This window comes from Gigantopelta aegis, chromosome 12, assembly GCF_016097555.1.
Source record: "Gigantopelta aegis isolate Gae_Host chromosome 12, Gae_host_genome, whole genome shotgun sequence".
Classification (NCBI taxonomy): Eukaryota; Metazoa; Mollusca; class Gastropoda; order Neomphalida; family Peltospiridae; genus Gigantopelta; species Gigantopelta aegis.
The window spans coordinates 24,629,067-24,653,070 of record NC_054710.1 but is presented as its reverse complement, the minus strand read 5'-3'; the positions used below and the strand labels follow the sequence as shown (position 1 = coordinate 24,653,070).

General features: G+C 40.9%; 1 protein-coding gene across 2 annotated transcripts in view; it reads left to right on the top strand.

Moving 5' to 3' along the window:
• The first annotated feature begins 2,145 nt into the window (after positions 1 to 2,145).
• Positions 2,146 to 24,004, top strand: part of LOC121386726 (protein amalgam-like) — a 55,808-nt gene continuing 33,949 nt past the window's right edge. For both annotated transcript variants that reach the window (XM_041517721.1, XM_041517720.1), the window contains exon 1: positions 2,146 to 2,301. In XM_041517721.1, the coding sequence (XP_041373655.1) occupies positions 2,238 to 2,301 (64 nt within the window). In that variant the 5' untranslated portion in view covers positions 2,146 to 2,237. The remainder of the gene's footprint in view (positions 2,302 to 24,004) is intronic.

Here is a 24,004-nt window from a genome sequence, read left to right as displayed (position 1 = left end):
GCCTTGAATGTAAACATGAAAGGACATAACGCCTGAATGTGAATAAAAAGTAACAGGATGCCCGGATGTGAACAGATAGGAACAACATGCCTGGGAGTGAACAGCAAGGAGCAACATGCCTGGAAGTGAACAGAAAGGAACAGGATGCGAGAAGGTGAACAGAAAAGAACAGGATGCCTGAATGTGAACATGAAAGGACAGAATGCCTAGAATTGAACAGAAAGGAACAGGATGTCTGAATGTGAACAGAAAAAACAATATGTCTGAATGTGAAAAGAAAGAACAATATGTCTGAATGTGAACATGAAAGGACAGAATACCTTAACGCTACATGTTTGCAATAGCAGGAAGGGATCATTTATATGCACCTTGTTACAAACAGGGCAGCACATACCACGTCATTTGATATATCAGTCGTGAACTGTATCTTCTCATCCAGTATTGGTAAATCGAAGTTTCGGGTTTATATTGTCCTGTCTAGGGGATTGCGCATGTACAAATACAGTTTGCTGCTAATTCAGTAGAAGCTACCTGTGTGATGGCAGATCTCTCTCTCTCTCTCTCTCTCTCTCTCTCTCTCTCTCTCTCTATCTCTCTCTCTCTCTCTCTCTCTCTATATATATATATATATATATATATATATATATATATATATATATATATATATATATACAACACCTGTGTGTGTGTGGTGTGTGTGTGTGTGTGTGTGTGTTTGTTTGTTTATTTCTGTGTGTCGCTGTCTCTCCCCGACTCTTACTATCACTTTCTCTGATTGTTTATGTCTGTCTGTCTGTCTGTCTGTGTTGTGTGTGTGTGTGTGTGTGTGTGCGTGCGTGCGTGTGTGTGTGCGTGCGTGTGTATGTGTGTTTGTATTTACGTATGTATGCATGTATATATGTATTTGTCACACCCTCGCTCTCTCCCTCCCTACCCTCTCTCTCTCTCTCTCTCTCTCTCTCTCTCTCTCTCTCTCTCTCTCTCTCTCTCTCTCTCTCTCATCTCTATCTCTGTGTCTCTGTCTCTGTCTCTGTCTCTGTCTGTCTCTGTCTGTCTGTCTCTCTGTCTCTGTCTCTGTCTCTGTCTCTCTCTCTCTCTCTCTCTCTCTCTCTCTCTCTCTCTCTCTCTCTCTCTCTCTCTCCTCCTCTCTCCTCTCTCTCTCTCTCTCTCTCTCTCTCTCTCTCAAGCAAAAAACAAGCAAAAATACCACAAAAAAGCATTATGATCTGGGGACCTGAAATCATTCTTGGGGCAATTTCTCTTTATCTGAATTGTAATTTGATTGCAGGTGTAGTTATCGGATTATGCGCCCCTCTGCTCTTCCACCCCATCACCAACCCACCCCAACCCCGCTAAATATGGCCCTTCCAGTCTCTAATCCTTGCTGTCGAATTCATACACGGAGAATGAAATATTAAAATGAAAGTTTGTTTTGTTCAATGACACCACTAGAGTTCATCCATTTATTGATAATCTGCTATTGGATGTCAAACATTTAGGAATTCTGACACGTAGTCATCAGAAGAAACCCTCTACATTGTCTCTAATGCTGCAAGGTATTTTTTATATGCACTTACCAATAGACAGGAAAGCAAATTCCATGGTCATTGACCAGCTGCGGTGCACTGTTTGGAATGAGAAAAAAAATTCAATTGAATGGATCCACCGAGGTGGTTCGATCCTGCGACGCAGCATTTGGTAATTTTGGAAACCATCTACAATTTTCTATTAATAGCAAGGGATCTGTTATATGCACCATCCCACAGACAGGATAGCACATACCACAGCCTTTGATACATCAGTCGTGGTGCAGTTGCTGGAACAAAAAATAGTTCAATGGGTCCACCGACGGGGATCAATCCTGAACCGACCGCTCACTAGGTGAGCTTTTTGCCATTAGGCTACGTCCCTCCCCAAATTAAAATGCTTCCATGGGAAAGTCTAGCTCTACGAGAAAATTCCGTGATTCTTATCACAACAACAGAAATATATTTATACATATTTTTTTCCCCGGTGTGACAGAATCAATTCCGCGGAACATCACGCGCTTGTTCGCTCCACGAAACGTAACCCTAAACCTTTGACGCCAACGTAAGACCGGGCGATACCTGTCACGTGACCAGGTACGGCAGAAGCACGTTTCGTTCCTGACAATAACAGTCGTTTTCAAGAAACGCCGACAGAAGGATTACTCGTGTTTCTTCTCCGTAAATCCTGAAAGATAGCTTTTCGCTGCCATGGATTTATGTAAAGCCACGGGGGTGTGCACGTTCTTGGCGTTTTCGGTAGTTTGCTGTTATGGTAAGTTCATTTTGTATTTTATTTATATAATTTACTTTCTCTTTTTTTTTGTCTTTTTTTTTTTGTCGTGCGATAATGATTTAAACATGCATAATTATTGTACGGGGAATTTGGCGCCTTTAGGCGGTGATTCCCGCCATTTACGACTTGTTGTGCGAGTGATAACACCTGTTTTGTCTTTTGGTGTTCATTATGACTCGTTAAGCGTTTTCATAGAGGATAATATATATACATTCATTCAATAATATATGACTGTTCGTGCGTGCGTCCGTGCGTTTGTGCGTGTGTGTGTTTTTTGTGTGTTTATTTTTGTGTATGACTGTGTGTGTGTGAGAGAGAGAGAGAGAGAGAGAGAGAGAGAGAGAGAGAGAGAGAGAGAGAGAGAGAGAGAGCTTAGCAGAGAGAGAGGAGAGCGGAGAGAGAGAGAGAGAGGAGAGAGAGAGAGAGAGGAGAGAGAGAGAAGGAGGAACAGAAACAGAAGAAAAGAGAGAGAGAGAGAGAGGAGAGAGAGAGATAGAAAGGAAGGAGGAAGGAAGGAGACAAAGAGAAACACAGAGAGAGAGAGAGAGCTTAGCAAGTGAGAGAGAGAGAGAGAGAGAGAGAGAGAGAGAGAGAAGAGAGAGAGAAGAGAGAGAGAGAAGGAAGGAGACAGAAAGAGAAACAGAGAGAGAGAGAAGGAAGGAGACAGAGAGAGAGAGAGAGAGAGAGAGAGAGAGAGACAGAGAAAGGGAGATAAACAGAGAGATACAGATAGAGGGAGAGACAAATAGAGACAAACAGAGAGATAAAGAGACAGACAAACAGAAATAATATATACTTTAAAATTGTTTATATAAATGTGTTACGACGCATGTGTTAGCGGGGGGGGGGGGGTATTAACCAACGACGACTTTTCCTGAAGATATAAGTTTGCTAGCCAGATGCCGTGTTAGTTCATATGGGAAGTTGTGCCTTTAAGCGTGGCTTGTTCAAAATATGTACAGAGAATTTGATATGATTCACTGTTGAATGTTATTACACGTGTCCCTCGTAAAGATCAAGCGTTTAGTTTCGCCCATCTCTTTGTCGCTATGACTGGAATGACTTCACCTGGTAAAATATCAGCTATGCAGGCCTGATTTATCCCCTACACTCACTTGCCGTTCTCGTGCTCCACTGCTAAGAAAACTGGTCTGGCCCATGGCACTAACTAACGATTATCTGTAATCTCATCAATGTCGGAAGTAAAAGTTTGTTTTGTTTAACAACATCACTAGAGCACATTGGTTTATTAATCATCTATCTATTAATCAGCTATTTGATGTTAGCATTACTACCAAACAGCTATATATGGTTGCAAACGAACCGTTACGCATTTTTACATGGATTACAACTAATCTTTAGGGCAGAATGATAAAAATAGATGGTAAAAAGATCTGAGGTTAGCACATTTTGCCCGAATTTGAGGTTTTGCTCGAGCACTGGAGTGTGGGTGGGATGGGGTGGGCACTGCTGCCCCCTGTCTCGTACGCTTATGCGCATGGAGCGCCGTCGGTCTAGAATCGATTCTCATCGGGCTATTCCTCCTTCCAGCTAGTGCCCGGCAACTATTGTAACAAAGGCCCTGGCATGTACTATCTTTTCTGTGGAATGCTGCATATATAAAATACCTTGCTGCTGACCGGAAAGAGCAGCTCATTGCGTGATGACAGCGGGTTTCCTCTCACAATATCTGTGTGGACTTTAACCATATGTTTGACGTTATATTACCGTAATTGTAATGTGATGAATACGTCATTAAACAAAACAGTCATTCCTTTTAGTACGGTCAATAGCGGTATAACACTGTCAATTTAAAATTGCAATGTCTGGGTGATGATATAGGTAGCACTAAACGAGGTGCCCCGGACTTTTGATAGAGAAGTTAACACCACAAGTCCTGTGATTGGTTATAAATGTGAGTGTGTTGGTTGTAAAAGAAACATAGTTTCATCTTGGCTAAAATGTATGCAATTTTATTTCATCTAGTACCACTGTGTCAAGTAGTCTTGTGTGGGGTACCTGTAAAAAAAAAAGTACTCACATTTTGTGCGAAACTAGGGGTGTTGCAAAAACATCTGGTTATACCGAAAATGTGCCATGCAAGGTATCATTTTCTGCAGTTAATAGTTTGAGGTAGGGGTTGTAGTACTGATATTTATGGGTCATAGTTTGTTTGATACATTGCATATAGTGTTTTTAAACACAAACGTTAACATGGTCGCTTTGGGATTTTAAATGGTATAGTCCAACCTCTTGTGATCCTCTGATTCAATGGAAAACTATTTCACCCTGGTTTAGGACAAAAAATGGAGTTCAACAATTACGTAACGCTCTTGTCGGAGAGTGTATCATGTGATGCGTTATTAGGGATATATCGGTGGTTTTTCAGCTTTTTATATTTTAGTTTGTAGGGACAGGTTTTTGTGGAGAATTGCATTTAACGTTTTCAAAACAATAGAGGTATTTCATATTCCACTGCGCATGTGCGACGCTAACCGTGCACTCACCTCGAGATCTCGTAAAACTAGCTCCGTGTACCAATTGGGGGTGAGCGACTTTAGGAGGCCACGCAATAGGAATGTGATATAGCTCTATTATTAATAATTAATCTAACAGTAGGTCTCATAATTATTTATGAAGTAACATGCAGCCAGCCATTATTATAATATGTTTGTATCTAGTATTTATTACCATACCAAACAAATATGAATATAAACAGAAAATAAAGTGGTCTTGGAGAAACTACCTTATGATGGCATGGATCCCTCGGGAGGGGTGTGTGTGTGTGTATTATCTAGCATTTTTGATGAGGACGCGCATTATCGTTGCAACACGCTTCGTGTATAAGGAGGCTATACAAATGCATTTTTTTTACGTTGCGTAATCCGTCAACGGTCTCACATACCACATTTCTGCTATTAAACTCAAAAGCTGAAAATGTCAGTTTTTGTGAAAATAATCTACCAAAAAAAAAAAAAAAAAAAACCCGCCATCTTCAGGATGTACATGACCCCAATATCACCCATTAAACCTGCTTCTAAAATTCACAGACATTTACAAAATAGCACAGGACAGACAGGTGCTCCAGAGGACTGGCGGGGTTTACAACAGCAGATTGCGCTATCGGATTTGGGAAATGACTTGGCAGCTGCGTTAAGTCCCGATAAGACACTACGTAATATCAGAGTCGACTTGGCGACACGGCGAGAAGATTAAAACATGGAAGATCTTTTAAGCCGTCATCACCGGCAACGATCTTCATCATCGTACACATGGAAGATAACTGAGATATAAGTTCTCCAGGAGCGGATCCTGAACTTCTTGGGGGGGGGGGGGATTACACTGGCATAGCCAGGATTTTATATTGGTGTTAGGGTGGGGCTGGCGGTGGGGACCCACACTATGTATGTATGTATGTATGTATGTATATACAATGTAATAGTTTTCAACAAAACAATTGATTGATGGGGTGATGACTCCAGTGCGCACCCACCCCCCACCCCCCCCCCCCCCACCCCCCACCCCCACCCCCACGCCACTGATTACATACATATTAATATTAAAACACCATACCAGCTACGTTGGCTTCTTGTTGATTTGAACAACTCCTGTAAGTGGGATAATGCATACAAAAGCTTCCATGCTAATAATGGAACAATATGGCGGGTTTCCTCTCAAAGACTATTTGAAAAAAATTACCAAATGTTTGACATCCAATAATTAATACTCAATGTGCTCTAGTGTTATTGTTACACACAAAAAAAAATGTCGCATGAGAGCTTCCCAGGTTCAATCTGTAAATTTTTCACGTGGCGGATTTATGTTGTTGTGCAGATTTACTTCCGGTAGCTAAGATCCAGTTTGGTTTGACGAAAGAAGAAACGTAAAAGTGTTTTGGGAATGACACAAAAAATACTATTTTGTGTTCAATTTAGAACTCAATCGGCTCAGAAATAAGTAACTTCTGATTCATTTCATAGTATGAAAAAAGGCGTTCCCTGTGGGACGGACTATAGACGGACATTTGGACAGTTTCTGTTAGAGGACATGATGACTGTCCACATGTCCGTCTAGCTGTCTTGCCGTCGAAGTATTCGGCTAGTGCATTGCTTGGCCGGAGTGGCTTACACATCAGGGTGCGGTGTTAATTGTGAAAGTCCTGAGTTTGCTGCAATGTTTAAGACGGCATCGTCTAACAGATACATATAACAACTGTAATTACATATAAAAAGAAAATTCTGCATAAAATAATACTCTCTGTATATTAAACGTGTTTCAGACCGTTCTAGTATTTGTACTAGATTAAATTTCATTTTATTTCCTAAAATGTATCTTTTTTTTGTACGTACGAAACTATCTCAAGACAAAATCCAGATTGGGCTTCTTACAAACACATTGAATATACAGACACTGATATTCTAAACAAGAAAATACATTTAATGCGAATTGTTAGACGTTAAAATATTTTATTAGTCGGAGACATCTTACAATGCAAGACACTCAGGACATTCCCTTTAAACGTTTGTTTTTGTTTTACGACACCACTAGAGCACACTGTTGTCATGATTCGTAGTCTTCAAAGGAACGTCGCTACAATGTTTCCATCAGCAGCAAGATGTCTTTTACAAGTTTTTGTTTGTTTAACGACACCACTAGAACACATTGATTTATTAATCTTCGGCTATTGGATAACAAACATATGGTCATTTTGACACAGTCATAGAGAGGAAACCCGCTACATGTTCCCATTAGTAGCAAGGGATATTTTGTGTGGACCATCCCACAGACAGGATAGCATATACCACGGTGTTTGATGCACCAGTCGTGGTGCACTGGCTGTGACGAGAAATAGCCCAATTGGGCCACCGACGGGGACCGATCTCAGACCGACCGCGCATCAAGCAAGTGCTTTACCACCGGGCTGCCTCCCGCCCCGTTTTATACAAGGAATTTCCCACAAAGAGAATAACATAACTAACGCCCTCTAATACGGGGCCGCCTACGTGATTTCATCCTGCGACCAAAACACCCCAGGTATCTGTGGAGTACAATATAATGAACTGGTTGTACTTTCGGCACATACTTCTTACTTACTTACTTACTTACTTAATCCCCTTCGTGCTAAGAAACCCATGAGGCTGTAACCAGAGATCGCCACTGCTGTCTGTCTCTTGCCAGCTTCTACATCAGCCCCCAGCTCAGACTGCCCTCTCGAATTTCCTTTTCTACTGTCCTCCTCCATGTTTCTTTTGGTCCTCCTTTCCTTTTTCCGGGAGGGGTCCATCGGAGTGCCACTCTTGGTAGAGCTGTTTCAGGCATTCTGATAACATGGCTAATCCAGCGCCATCTTCTGCGCTTGATCTCCGATACGATACCCATGACTGTGTGGAGGTTTGTTTATGGAGTTCTTCGTTGGTTATGATGTTGGGCCAGAAGATATTCAGAATCCTGCGAAGGCACCGATTAGGCAAACACAACCACTGAATTGTGTGATGATTGCATGTAAGGAAGGAAGCAAGGATGGAAATGTTTTTGTTTAACAAACGCACTGAACACATTTTATTTACGGTTATATGGCGTCGGACATATGGTTACGGACCACATAGATATTGAGAGAGGTAACCCGCTGTCGTCACTTCATGGGCTACTGGTTTTGATAAGCAGCAAGGGATCTTTTATATGCATCATCCCACAGACAAGATAGTACACACCACTGTCTTTTATATACCAGTCGTGGTGCACTGGCTGGAACGAGGAATAGCCCAAAGGGCCCACCGACGGGGATCAGGCGAGCACCACTGAACTACGTCCCACCCCAACATCTAAGATGTCACGTATTTTACACGCGTTCTGCTAGATGTATTCATACACTGTAACTGTAAAAAAAACAAAAACATTTAAGGTGTGTAGTGTTTCTTTAATAAGATGCAAACATAACTAAAGCGGCTTATTTCCCAACACTGTAACAGGACAATAAAAAAATAAACATTTAAGGTGTGTAGCGTTTCTTTAATAAGATGCAAGCATAACTAAAGCGTCTTATTTCCCAACAAACCAATTTCTTTTGTTGTTTTTAAAGTGCAGGTAATTGTCTGCACTTCATGTTTAATTCTCTTTAAACCATATGCATAGAGAATAATACATGAGTGGCCGATAGATACCATTTACCTCACAACGAGTTGGTTTAAAATGTACCTAACGAGCGAAAGCGAGTTTGATACGTGTTTAAACAACGAGCTGTGAGATAAATGGTATCTAACGGACACGAATGCATTATTCTATTTCTTACATATCACATTTTTTTCGACTAAAATATATTTAAAACCCTTTGCACTTGTAGCTGACTTACGCATCACAGACACATGATTGTCAGGTTAGCTATACGTCACAGTGTAATCGATTTCCATCGTGTTGTTTTTCATTAGATATATGGCACTGGTGACCTGGCAATCACCTAGTAGCAGCCAGTCGTATGTCTTGAACATGTTAACAAACATACGTGTGTAAACAGGGTATGTGTCAACATAAATGACGCATGGTGTTCTCACCAATGGGTGTGTAAGAACACGTATACTACCGCAAACAAACAAACGTAGCTTCGATCGATGGTCCAGTTTTGTTAACGACAGGAGGTAAATGCCGTTAGATAAGGAATATATGTGAGAAGACATTCTTCATCTATAAACAACGGCTGACCAAGCAAGTATTTTAGCGAGGTGGCCAAAGGCAAAAGGGCGCATTGTCCAACTATAGAAAACACCCCTTTAATAAAAGTTTAGCTCCCGCTTGATCCTCGGTCGGTCTGGGATCGATGGGCCCATTGGGTTATTTCTCGTTTTAGCCAGTGCACCACGACTGGTATGCCAAAGGCCGTGGTATGTGATATCAAGTCTGTGGGATGGTTCATGTAAAAGATCCCTTGCTACAAATAAAAACATGTAGCGGGTTTCCTTTCTATGACTGTCAGAATTACAATATCTTTGATGGACTCAGTAGCCGATGATTAATTATTTAATGTGCTCTAGTGGTGTTGTTAATCATGTTTGACATCCAATAGCCGATTATTAATCAAATCTATGTGGTATTGTGGTGTCGTTAAAGTCGCACGCCCTAGTTTCAGCCCGCGAAAATTAATTCTAATTTTGGTTAATCTACAAAACTCTAACACACTTAGATCACGTTTTTATAAAATAGAGGGAAAAGGCAGGTTTTATATCGATAAATACCATGGGAATCCCCGTGACCCAATAACTTGAAATAATTTTGAAAGTTAGTATGCTGATGTCACCGGTAGATGTCGCTCGAAGCACAGAAATGCCTATGTCACGACAAATTCCCCAGAGTGCACACATACTTGGGGTGCGTTCCTTTCACCTCTCTTGGGCATGTTCCAACTGTTCTGTCCTCTCCAGATATCGTACGACTTATTAGTTTTAAGGGTTTGTAACGTTTTGTATTGAGATACTTATTTGTCTGAACTTTATTGTTAATGAAAATGTTCACGAACTGTGAAGAAAAACCTCACAAATGAACGACAAGCAAACGACAACAAATCGGATGTTGATTGCGCGAACCGTGCACAAGAAAACAAACAGAACCAAAATTGTAACGGTCACGTGGTATACCAACGTCTGTGACGTTGAAACGGGAAGATCCCCTCTAAAAATAGATTAGATCTTGTCTGCTCAACGGTTTTTTCTCAGAGGCCCGTGCCATTTTATGAAATACGAAAAATGCATTTTGTGGTATTACAAAAAACAGGATTACCAGGATTACCAAAAAACACTTCAGGTGAATGGAAATGTATATTCTAAATAATAAACGGTAAGTAAAGTGCAATTTTATTTGTGAAAAAAATGGGTTTAATAGCGAAAAAAGACGCCGTAATGGTTATCAACTAGCCGTAACTAGGGTGTGTCCCTTTAATGTATTTTTAAAATCGTTTGATATTGTAAAATATAAACAAATGTGCATTTTTAACAACCCGGTGTGCTGACACGAATTTGAGTCATTGGTGCCCTGTGACATTAATACTTGACTCGGCCCGTGAACTAAGACGGCTCTGCCCGTGTGTGTTCGCTATCAACGCATATCGTGTTGCAAATGTCTACACCCAAATCGCTGCTATTCTCGCCTTTGACGAACACTTAGGGTTAAAGTGACAGACCCTATTTTTTAAACACCACGACGTATTGTTCACTACTAGGACCGTTTTTGATCACTGAATAATAATAAAAAATACTTAGATTTTATTGCTTAAATTATCTGTGTCCGCGTTTTTAAGAAATACGAAAAATGCATTTTGTGGTATTACAAACACCAGGATTACCAAAAAACATTTCAGGTGAATGGAAATGTATATTCTAAATAATAAAATGTAAGTAAAGTGCAATTTTATTTGTGAGAAAATGGGTTTAATAGGGAAAAACAACGGCATAATGGTTAACAACTAGGGCGTGTTCCTTTAAACAAAACAAACTTTTAACTTTTTAAACTTATTTTCGGTGAGGGGCAGTATGTACCCACGAACGCACGCGCGCGCACAGGTACAAACACACACACACATATACACATACACACACAAAGATACACACACACACACACACACACACACACACACACACACAGGCACACGCACACACACACACACAAATAATATAATATAATACACACACACGCGCGCACACACACATATACACACACATACGGACACACAAAAGCACACACAGATACACACACATACACACACATAAACACACACACACACACACACAAACAAACACACACACAAATACACACGCACATTCATATACACAACACACGCAGTCACACACGCACGCACACACAGACATAGACATACGCACACGCATGCACACATACAGACATAGACACACACGCACGCACGCACGCACGCACACATACATACATAGACATACACACGCACACGCATGCATACACACAGACATAGACACGCACACACACACACGCACACACACGCGCACGCACACATACAGACATAGACACACACACACACACGCATACAGACATAGACACACACACGCACGCCCACATACAGACATAGGCACACCTCGACTTGTTTCAGTTTGACGACCCTGAGTTAGAGACGAAGGTGGTTACGGTCATGGTTTCTCTATTTTGTTTATCTGTTTTCTCTCTGCATGTTGTTTCTCTCGCTGATCAGCGTGTTATGGAAAGCGCTGAGAATAACCTTGAGTAAGACGAGTCCACGTGCCCTCGGATCTCGCATTCCGCGCTACATATCCTGGCCCACTGACAACACAGAATCGCAGAAAACACGCAACTCTGCATAAACGCATGTTTTACCGTGGTGCGTGTATATAGTATAAATACAGTAAAAAAAATGGTTTTCGAGTGGGTTTTTTTGTGGGTTTCTTTTTTTAAGTAATGTATATTTAAGCACAATTTAAAGGGACATTCCTGAGTTTGCTGCACGTTTGAAGATGTTATTGAATAAAGATTGTTTAACGATTGTAATTACATATCAAATATATGTTTGTGCATAAAACATTAGTGGCTAAATATTAAACGTGTTTCTGGTCGTTCTAATATTTGTACTAGGTTAAATTTCATTTTATTTCCAAAAAACCTTTTTTTTTCGTACCTTCGAAATTATTTTAAGACAAAATCCAGTTTGAGCTTCTTATAAATATTAAGACGACCAGAAACGCATTGAATATACAGACAATGGTATTCTAAACAAGAAAATATATTTAATATGTAAGTTTAATCGTAGAAATATTTTATTAGTCGGAAACATCTTACAATGCAACAAACTCAGTAATGTCCCTTTAATCTACGTCTATTTTAGTGTGTAACACATGAGGCCGAATTTACGATGTATCTTTTTCTTAAACGCAGATAAATGCATGCACCGGCTCCCTCCCAGGGCGAGTTCTAACGACTCAGTGGGTAGATGTATGACCACTGCACCCTCTTCTCTCTCACTAACAACTAACCAGCTAACAACTAACCCTCTGTCCTGGACAGACAGCCCAGATAGCTGATATGTGTGCCCAGGACAGAGTGCTTGAACCTTGTTTGGATATAAGAACGAAAATAAGCAGACGAAAGAAAGTTAAACGCCTGTGCGACATAAGCAGGCAGTGTAATATGGGTTCATGGTTATTTCGCTGTTTTGATCAGTGGAGAGAAAAAAAAGGAACGTGATGTCACCACATACTTTATTCATACTGTTTTTTGCTCCAGCCAGTGCACCACGACTGGTACATCAAAGGCCGTGGTATGTGCTATCCTGTCTATGGAATAGTGCATATAAAAGATTCCTCCCTTGCTGCTAATCGAAAAGCATAGCCCATGAAGTGGCAACAGCGGGTTTCCTCCCTCAGTATATGTGTCGTCCTACCATATGTCCGACGCCATATAACCGTAAATGAAATGTGTTGAGTGCGTCGTTAAATAAATAATTTCCTTCCTTATTCATACTGATTATGCATCAATTAAAGGGATACTTTGTATAGTATGCACTACCCCATACACATGACAACACATACCACGAGCTTTGATCTACCTTGTGTGAGGAACTGGTAAGTGCCAAAAAGAGACAGAGACAAACAAAAGCAAGTCCACCAAGGTCGATCGAACCTGCTGCCATCTGCACATCAGGCAAACGGTCTACGATAGAGCTGAATCAAACTGCAGTATTAAAAGGCGGGCTCGACGTAACCGAGTGGTAAAGCGCTCGCCTGGTGCGTTGTCGGTAAAGGAATGATCCCCGTCGGTGGAATATTTGTCGTTCCTGCCACTGCACCACGACTGCTATATCAAAGTCGTGGCATGTGCTATCCTGTTTGTGAGATGGTGTATATAAACTATTCCTTGCTACTGACGGGAAAAATAAAGCGGCATTCCTCTCTACGACTACATGTCAAAATTATAAAATGTTTGACTTCCACTGGCCTATGATTAATATATTAAAGTGGTGTCGTTAATATACAAAACAAACTGACTTCACCCTGTGTATGTGGCAATTATCGGCATGATTCCATTAGAGAAAGCCCTGCGCGTGCTATAACCTCGCCGTGGTGCAGGGGTGTAACATTCTTTTTGAGAATGGCCAATACAGCACAAATCCCCTAGTTTTCTTCGAGATGCAATTGGAAATTTTGAGTAAAAGTCAGTATCTATCTGTGATATTTGTATTTTTGCACAGTTCTTTGCACTGTTTTTATTTAAATCTTGAATTTTTATATTGATGTTGATCATCACTTTATTTGTTTGCATTACCATAGTTTGACACCCAATAGCCGATGTATTTTTCGTGCCGGGGTGTCGTTAAACATTCATTCATTCATTCATTCCATTAGAGAACCGTTCAAGCATGCCTGCGTGGGCACAACCTCTGCCTTCTCTCTCACTAAGTAATAAATATATATTCGGGACCGCAGTTTTAGGTAGTACTAAACCAAATAACTTCCGTCTGGGTAAAATTCGAGGTGCACCGAAATTTTGATAGAGAAGTTAACGCCAGAAGTCCTTTGATTGGTGATAAATGTGTGTTGGTTATAAAAAAATATATATAATTTCATCTGGGCAAAACAATTTATGCAATTTCACTTCATCTTGTACCAATGTGTCAAGGAGCCTTGTGCTTGAAACATGTATGGGGTGTCTATACAAAAAGCTAGTACAATTTTGTGCGAAACTATGGGTGTTGTAAAAACATCCGGTTATACCAAAATGAGCCATGAAAGGTAGAATTGTCTTCAGTTAATACTTTGAGGTAGGGGTTGTAGTACTGATATTTATGGGTCATAGTTGTGTTGATATATTGTATATATTGTTTTTAAACACAACCGTTAACATGGTCGCCTATGGGATTTTATTTGGTGTAGTAGAACCTTTTATTCATTCTATTTCAACTTATTTTCGTGCTTATATCCAATTAAGGTTCAAGCACGCTGTCCTGGGCACACACCTCACCTATCTGAGATGTCTGCCCATGACAGTGGGTTAGTTGTTTGTTAGAGAAGAGGGTGTAGTGGTCTTACACCTACCCATTAAGTCGTTAAAACTCGCACTGGTTGGAAGCCGGCACCTGGCTGCGAACCCTGTACTTACCGTAGCTTTAAAAACTCAGTTAACTCTCTTAGATGTTTGATCAACAGAGGTGTCTCTGTATCAACCAAGTCGCAGTGTGTGGTACATGTCTAACAACAATGGCAAGATAAGTTAAATGGCAAATGTTAAAGCAAGCATGCCAAAACAAGATAAATGGCAGACAAAACAATGGCCGACACTTTAATCAGCAGGAAAGAAGCATTGCCAACCCACTGTGTGTTGACTTGTTTTTTCAGATGGGCTAACCTGAAGCATTTTCTTTACAAAGAGGATAAGAATTAAATTCTAGAAGAAAAAAACGACATCTGTCTATAAATGGCACCAATGATATATAATACGTTCTTCAAAACTAATTACTTGTCAACATAATTATGCATGGAAATTTAGTTAAACGAATAATCAGGTCAAATATGAGCTTTATGGCTTGAAAATATGTATGCATGGACCACCAATAAATATTGACAGTTTAACAAATGGAAAACGCGCAATTTTAAAATTAATTAAACAAACATGATTATTCTTGCAAACTGGGGATAGCCCTATTTTTTTTTTTTTTTTTTTTTTTTTTTTTTTATTATGCCTCAGATACTCTTGCTTGGAAGAGGCGACGTCACATCCTGCATTGTGTAAATTACTCGTCCATGCATTTACAAAAACTAAGGCGGTAATTTAAGACTCGGCGCATCGCTTTGACCAGCTTGACAAAATAAATGCCCAGTTAATATAATAGACTATTTTATCCTATAATTTACCCATAATATCCAAAAAGGTTTGCTTTGTTTAACGACACCACTGGAGCACATTGATCAATTAATCATCAGCTATTGGAAATGTTTTATTTAACGACGCACTCAATACATTTTATTTACGGTTATATGGCGTCAGACATATTGTTAAGGACCACAAAGATATTGCGAGAACAAATCCGCTGTCGCCACTTCATGGACTACTCTTTTTGATTAGCAACAAGGGATCCTTTATATGTACCATCCCACAGACACGATAGTGCATACCACGACATTTGTTACACCAGTTGTGGAGCACTGGATGGAACGAGAAATAGTCCAATGGGCTCACCAACGGGAATTGATCTTAAATCGATCGCGTATCAGTCGAGCGCTGTACCACTGCTCTACGTCCCGTCACATCGGCTACTGAATGTCAAACATTTGGTAATTCTGAGGACGACCCTTTTCGATTAGCAGCAAGGGTTCTTTTATATACACCATCCCACAGACAGGATAGTACATACCACAGTGGTGGAACACTTGATGGAACGACAGATAGTCCAAGGGCCCCACCGACGGAAATCGATCCTAGATCGATCGCGCATCAGGCGAGCGCTGTACCACTGATCTACGTCCCGACGATAATTTCCTTTTCTTTGGAACTACGTGATTGGTCAGTTTTGTGATTTGAGATGGGGCATTCTACTTTTGCAATAGTAATACAAAAAACTCTGTTGCTGGATAATGTCCATTAGGGGTTACAGGTTATTTGTTGGAGGTTGTTTTAATGTTTTGAGTAATATGGCGACACGGGCCATTTTTCACTACATGCCAATAACATAAGTGTCCACGGTTTCTCCGTACCATCAAACAGAAATTAGTTTTCTTTAACGACACCACTAGTAGAGCACACTGATTAATTTATTATCGGCTATTGGATGTCAAGCATTTGGCAATTCTGACTCGTAGTCATCAGAGGAAACCCGCTACATTTTCCCTAATGCAGCAAGGGTTCTTTTATGATTGCATGAATGAATGAATGTTTAACGACACCCCAGCACGAAAGATACATCGTCTATTGGGTGTCAAACTATGGTAACGCAAACAAATAAAGTGATGGTCAGCATCAATAAAAACAAATTCAAGATTTAAACAAAAACACAGTGTAAAGAACCGTGCAAAAACACAAATATTACAGATACTAATATATACTGACTTTTACTCAAAATTTATTTGTGCTGTATTGGCCATTCTCAAAGAGAATGTTACACCCCTGCACCACGGTGAGGTTACAGCACGCGCAGGGGGGGGGGGGGGGTGGTGGTGGGGGGATCTTTTATATGCACCATCCCACAGACAGGTTAGTACATACCAAGGCATTTGGTATGCCAGTCGTGGTGCAGTGGCTGGAACGAGAAATAGCCCAATGGTCCCACCGACGGGGATCGATCCCAAACCGACCGTGCATTACTCGAGCGCTTTACCACTGGTCTACGTCCTGCCCCGGGTTGGTAAGGAACGCATTACAATGCACTGTTATGTTGGCATGTTCACACCAACGGTACGTGTTCTGTTTGTGTTCAGATTGCGGCATCGCTACCAGACAGTGGTAACGTTTAGCAATCTGCCAAATAGTCCAAATACACACCTGACAAACAGAAATTACAGGTGAAGGAAGACAACAATAGTATTCCAATCAAGTATAGTCTTTCCCACACTGCCTGTTCTCGTACTAGAAATTTACTCTAAATTATTTATTTGTGAGCCAATTGTTTTCTAAATTATACGCAATAATAATGTTTTTTTTGTGTTTTTCTTTTTTCTTTTTTTCTTTCTTTTTTGATGGGTTTTTTTGTTGTTTCCAAAACACTTTTATTTTTCTTCTCAAGTCAAGTCAAACTGAAATTATATATTTACAACAAAACAACAACAACATACAAACACAAAAAAAGGAGGATGGGACGGACTATAAGTAAACAACCATTTTTATCATTTTAGTAACCTTTTCTTGTCCTGAATGTCCACGCTAATCCCTATAAGGCCAGTATTTTTTTATTATTCGGTTTACGAACCCGCCGACGTAAATTTTGCTCACATTAAAAAAAGTCGTATTTTTCACTTTTAGTTTTTAGTTTTTTTGCCGCCGACTTCCACAAATAGCTTCAAAGAAAAAAAAAGTCACCAATCTAGTCTATGGTGGCGCATTTCGTAAGGTAACAGTACTTCTCTCACATTAAAAGCATCAGTAGTGTCTATTTTCCCACAGAAAATGTGGGAGCTTAGAGGTGCCTTGTCAATCTTATTTTGTTACAGAGAATCCACATCTATCAAAGTAGCCATATTACAAAAAATCACCCCTACTGATACACCCCAAACACTTATTTTTTATTTTTTTTATTTTTATTTTTTCCTTCCTCCTACCTTTGTGCACAAAAGTTCTTGTTCGTAAACCTAAAAATTAAAAAATACTGACCTAACATAACGTAACGTAACGTAACGTAACGTCGTTGTTGTTGTGGGTTTGGGTGTTGTTGTTTTTATTTTGCAAATAATTTCAGTTTGGGAAAGTGTTTTGGAAATAACAAAAACAACAACTATCTGTGTGTGCAATTTAGAAAACAATTGGCTCAGAAATAAACAATGTGTAGAAAACGGCGTTCTGAGTGGGAACGACTATAGCTTCGTCGCTAGATCGCTCGTCCGAAGTGCTTTGAAATATTCAGTTATTACTATTAATTAGTAAAAGTAGGGCTACTGAATTTTCAATTTTTAAAATGACTGATCCCATGGCTAGTGGATTTTATAAATCTTGTAGAAGCCCTGCTTTATGGAAAGTCCTGTTACATATCTTGTCATAAACATGACTGTGTTTAACAAGCATTCTGAGAGTACTGTAAAAGCAATACATGACCCCTGCCGGGCCCAACGCATTTTCGTATCTCTTGAATTCAAGGGCTATAACTCTGTAAACAAAATGGGTAAATCGCTCTGAAAGCTAGACGTGATCTGTAACAGTACATGATAAAGCTACTCATGCTTGTAACCATACATGATAAGGCTACACACAAAATCTCAGGAACATTATATGTGGAACAGGCGGACGGACATACAGACAGGCGGGCGGAGAAACAGACAGACAGACAAACATAAGGACGGATATCAAACCTATAGTCCCCTCCAGTTAGACCAGTAAGGAACTAATAAGAGGTTGTTTCATTCCGTGACAGAAACTATGATATTTTTGCACACACACACACACACACACACACACACACACCTCCCTGGCCCGGACTTAGTTACTGGCGATGTCAGAGGCTAGGCCCGAGACAGGCGTGTTCGAAACCGTCGTGGTGTATCATATGAATACGTTTGCCATAAGTTGTGCTTGATTTATGTTCGGTAGTGTATTCTGAGCGTGAGGTAACATAATACGGCAGTTGCATTTAACAGTTTTGATGTAATTATCGAACACTCGTGTGTGCCAAACATTATTTCAGGGAAGTTAAATGTGTGCTTAAAGATAGTGGTCTATGACCTTGACATTGACCGTTCGTTCACATTAACTTACAAGACTGCTCGGTCAATTAATGATCATCATTATTATTTACTTCAACTTATTTTCGTGCTTATATCCAATTAAGGTTCAAGCACGTTGTCCTGGGCACTGTCCTCAGCTATACGGGCTGTCTGTTCAGGACAGTGGATTCGTTGTTAGTGATTAGTGAGACAGAAGAGGGTGTAGTGGTCTTACACCTACCCATTGAGTCGTTAAAACTCGCTCTGGTTGGATGATGATGATGATAACTAGTTTAACGTGCCCATATACCACTAGGGTTTCGAACACGCCCATCCCGAGTCCGACCTCCGATAAGATCGGTGGCCTGACTCGGGATGGAGGGGGGGGGGGGGGGGGGGGGTGAAAATGGGCAGAATTTTGAAAATAGTAATTAGTAAAAAGGTTGATAGATTAAAGAAAATAAAAGAAAAAGGTTACAATCCAAACAAAAAATAAAAAATTGACTGCTCGGCCGAATATTTATATAATTTGGAGCATTTTAGAAGGACAGTCCAAAATTAAATAAGAGAAAGAAGAGCGGATCGGACTATTTAATAATATTTAAAAAAAGAAGTAATTTCGACATAAACTTTTGAACGCAGATCTAAACGTTTAAAGTCCGTTTGGGGGCACAGCTTAAAGGGACGAGAGGGTTGCATCCCGTCAAGAAAACCCATAGATTGACAGTCATTAGACGTTGAAGGTGTAGTGCTGTGCTGAAATACAGATCTTGAGAAGCCGGGTCCGTCTGAACGAGTAGAGTATCAGACTAGGGTATAGTCCAGTCGTCATGGGTTGGTATAGTGGTGCGGACGGGCCCGACTCCGGAGGATACGAGATGGTATCACTATAAAACAATGTAAAGTCTAGAAAAAGAGTAGTAGGGGCCGACCCCGCTTCCTATTTCTTCTTAGAGTGGGGAGGTCAATCTTCCAGTGCTGCTAGGGCAGGCTCGGACATGTAGAGACTAAACGCGAACAACCGTGGCGTTCTGCCGAATTGCCGTCATACGAGTCACGAAAAAACAAGTCAACATATTCAGACGGAGAAAAACGTGGAGGCGAGGAATCTCGCTGAAAAAGAATCCAACCTGGTGGTGCAGACTGTCGAAACGAGAAGCGTTCCAGCGTTCAATCAGTTCCAATGGCCGCATACATCCCAGTAGAAAACTTCATTTCGCTGACAAATGAAGGACCCCCAAGTCGAGCACACGAAAGCACGTGCAGTGTGCACAAGCGAAACAAACACGTCTTCCGCGTGGAGCTCCAGACTGGGAATGGTCTGGTTGGGAGCCGGTACCGGGCTACGAACCAAGTATCTATCAATCTTATGTCCTATGGCTAAACCACAACACCACCGAGGCCGTGAAATTATGATTATGCACAATATTCCATTTATATTGCCATGCATATATCTAGTTAAGGGTCACTAACAGACAGACAAACATATAGACAATCAGACAGACATATATTTTATTTAAGCCTCACCCAGGTTAAACATAGTACACAATAATACTTGATGTGTGGTCGGTTTGAGATCGATCCCCGTCGGTGGGACCGTTGGGCTATGTTTTGTTCCAGCCAGGGAACCACGACTGGTACATCAAAGGCCGTCGTATGTGCTATCCTGTATATTGGGTGGTACATATAAAATAACCCTTGCTACTAATGGAAAATAGTTGCGGGTTTCCTCTCTACGACTAGATGTCAAAACGTACCAAATGTTTGACATCCACCGTTCCAGCCAGTGCTCCATAACTGGTGTAACAAAGGCCGTAATATGTACTATTCTGTCTCTTGGATGGTGTGTATGAAAAATCCCTTGCTGCTAATCGAAAAAGAGTAACCCATGAAGTGGCGACAGCGGGTTTCCTCTCTTTATATATATGTGTGGTCCTTAACCATATAACTGACGCCATATAATCGTAAATGCAATGTGTTGCGTGCGTTCATTAAATAAAACATAGCGAGAAATAGCCCAATGAGCCCATCGACGGAGATCGATCCCAGACCGACCGCGTATCAAGTATTATTTTGCACTATGTTTAACCTGGGTGAGACTCAAATAAAATATATGTCTATTAGTGACCCCTAACTGGTTATAAACACGGCAATATAAATGGCATAATCTGCATAAACACAATTCCACGGCCTCGGTGGTGTCGTGGTTAAGCCATAGGGCATGAGATTGGTAGGTACCCCGCCCCACTGACTCACACAAAGACATGACGGACATAAATAGCCAGCACCTGCTGATTCTAACAAGCAGGGTCGCTAGGTGATTCACACACCTGCTTCTTGTTTGAGTAAAGTTCACAAAGTTTTGTCTCCTAAACGTTTCCTTCCTCTGCGATACCTGCGTTCTCCCGCCTTGGTAGTTTTGTTTCAGCATTAAGACAACGCGAGTGGGTTCAAAGTCCCCGCGGTGGGCAGACAACATAGCTGAGGGCGTTTCGTGTGTTTGCACTCTGTTTCCACTCCTGTCGTGTCCCTGGGGATCCTTTTATGTCTGGCCCTTTAGGAAGACTGTTGCTATGACGATGAAGATGTTTGTTTGTTTGGTGTACACTTTGTTGTCCATGTGTTCTGTCTAGCACTAGAGGAATCTCTCCATTATTGTACGACTTTTCTTTATACCATTGTAAAGTAAAATTTGTTTTTATTTAACGACGCCACTAGAGCACATTTATTTTTTATCTTATCATCGGCTATTGGACGTCAAACATATGGTCATTCCGACACTGGTTTTTAGAGGAAACCCGCTGTCGTCACATATGCTACTATTTTACGACAGGCAGCAAGATATATTTTATTTACCCTTCCCACAGGCACAAACCATGGCCTTTGTTGAACCAGTTATGGATCACTGGTGGGTGCAAGTGGTTAACACCTACCCATTGAGCCTTGCGGAGCACTCACTCAGGGTTTGTAGTCGGTATCTGGATTTAAAATCCCATGCCTCGACTGGGATCCGAACCCAGTACCTACTAGCCTGTAAACTGATGGCCTAACCACGACGCCACCAAAGCCGGTCTTATATCATTGTAGTGCAATCAGTCATAACATGTAGTCTGCTGCCCGTATGTTGCATATATTTACGGAGTAAAATTCAGCTGCGGCTCTGATTGGTGGTAATATGTCATATTCATTTTTTAAATAATTATTGATTTTTTAAATTGATTTTTTGCACATTATCCATTGGCAATAAATAAATACACTTATATGTGTTATACAGTTGTTATGCAGTATAGGCTACTCGAGATGTTGAAACCAGTGCAGGGTACCCCCGAACATGGAATTGTGATTTTCAGCAAAAAATAGGGTTGCTAATAAAAACATTCATAAAATATATTAAATGGTATGTGCCCCCCCCCCCCCCCATGTCTTATGTGTCCATTAATTGTGAGATGTCGCATTTTTTATTTGTGTTTGTACGCAATTTTATTAGTAAACGTTAACATTGTCGGCAACAGGGATTGATTTAGTACATTGGAACCCTTATACTGATGAGTGTTTAATGAGAGTTGCTTCCCTTTTCAGAATTCTCGAAGTAAATAGTGGTAATAGTTCAAAGTGTGGGTGACCTATGCGTTTATACAATGCTATTATTGTTACTTTGGAGCATATATTGCTTACATACATTGGTTTTTTATCTTATCATCGGCTATTGGACGTCAAACATATGGTCATTATGATACTGTTTTTTAGAGGAAACCTGCTGTCGCCACATAGGCTACTCTTTTACGACAGGCAGCAAGGGATCTTTTATTTGCGCTTCTTACAGGCATGATAGCACAAACCATGTCCTTTGTTGAACTAGTTATGGATCACTGGTCGGTGCAAGTGGTTTATACCTACCCATTGAGCCTTGCGGAGCACTCACCCAGGGTTTGGAGTCGGTATCTGGATTAAAAATCGCATGCCTCGACTGGGATCCGAACCCAGTACCTACCAGCCTATAGACCGATGACCTAACCACGACGCCACCGAGGCCGGTATAGTGAATAGGTGTACTTACAAACCATACGCTATTGCAGAGGGTATTTGTTGTTTGTTTGTTGGGGGGGGGGGGGGGGGGGGAGTTTTTTTGTTGTGGAGGTGGGGGGTTTTTCTCTTTTTTTTCTTCTTTTTTTAATGTTTTATGTTTGACATCTTTAACGCTTTCGCCAAAACATTTCATCAACCACATTTGAAACACCTCGCCGTAATGTTACATCAAACAGTCTCCTAGTATTTCTCCATCTAACAAATTACTTTCATCGACGAAAACACGCGCTACTCCAGAAATAGGTTCTCAACGGCTATATATTTCGCTTGGCACTGCTTTCATACACGCCCTTTCTGCTACTGAGTAGAGTCGGTAACACATTGTATACATACACTTCAATCAGGAAAATATACAAGGCGGAAGGAGAAAATGAAATTAGCTGAACGGAATTACGTCTTTTCGTGATGTACTCCCTACCCCCAAAGGCCATGGTATGTGCTTTCCTGTCTGGGGAAAGTGCATATAAAAGATCCCTTACTGCATTAGAAAACAATATAGCGGGTTTACTCTGATGACTACGAGCCAGAATTACCAAATATTTGACATCCAATAGCCGATGATTAATAAATCAATGTGCTCTAGTGGTGTCGTTAAACAAAACAAAAAACTTTTTAACTTGACTGGTATAAGTGGATTCTTTGTTCTTCTTTCCGAGGTTCCATGCAATATAAACAGTTGTCATCTCCAAAATGTGTTTATTCTAGACCCCTGCGTGCCCTGCCCACAGGACGAAATAACACTCCCCGGGGAATCCACAACAACAAGTGTACATCCAGGCCGGATCAAGATTAAGTTGTATCTTCTCAAGAAATGTTTGTTTTTCCGTTCGCCGTGACGGAGAAGACACGTTAACGGAGCAGCCTTCAATACGTCTTTGATCCGCCATCAACACAGCTGTGGCCTCAGGTGGTGGGGGTGGTGGCGGAGGTGGAGTGATTGTTAAACTGTTTTGTATGGTGTGCAATTTTGGCCATTTGCTTTTCAGAGATTTTGTAACTCATTTCCATCGCACATGTATTGATTGATCTCTTGTGTTTCTTTCTAAAGCACATCTCTCTCTCTCTCTCTCTCTCTCTCTCTCTCTCTCTCTCTCTCTCTCTCTCTCTCTCTCTCTCTCTCTCTCTCTCTCTCTCTCTCTCTCTCTCTCTCAGGTGGTGGGGGTGGTGGCGGCGGTGGAGTGATTGTTAAACTGTTTTGTATGGTGTGCAATTTTGGCCATTTGCTTTTCAGA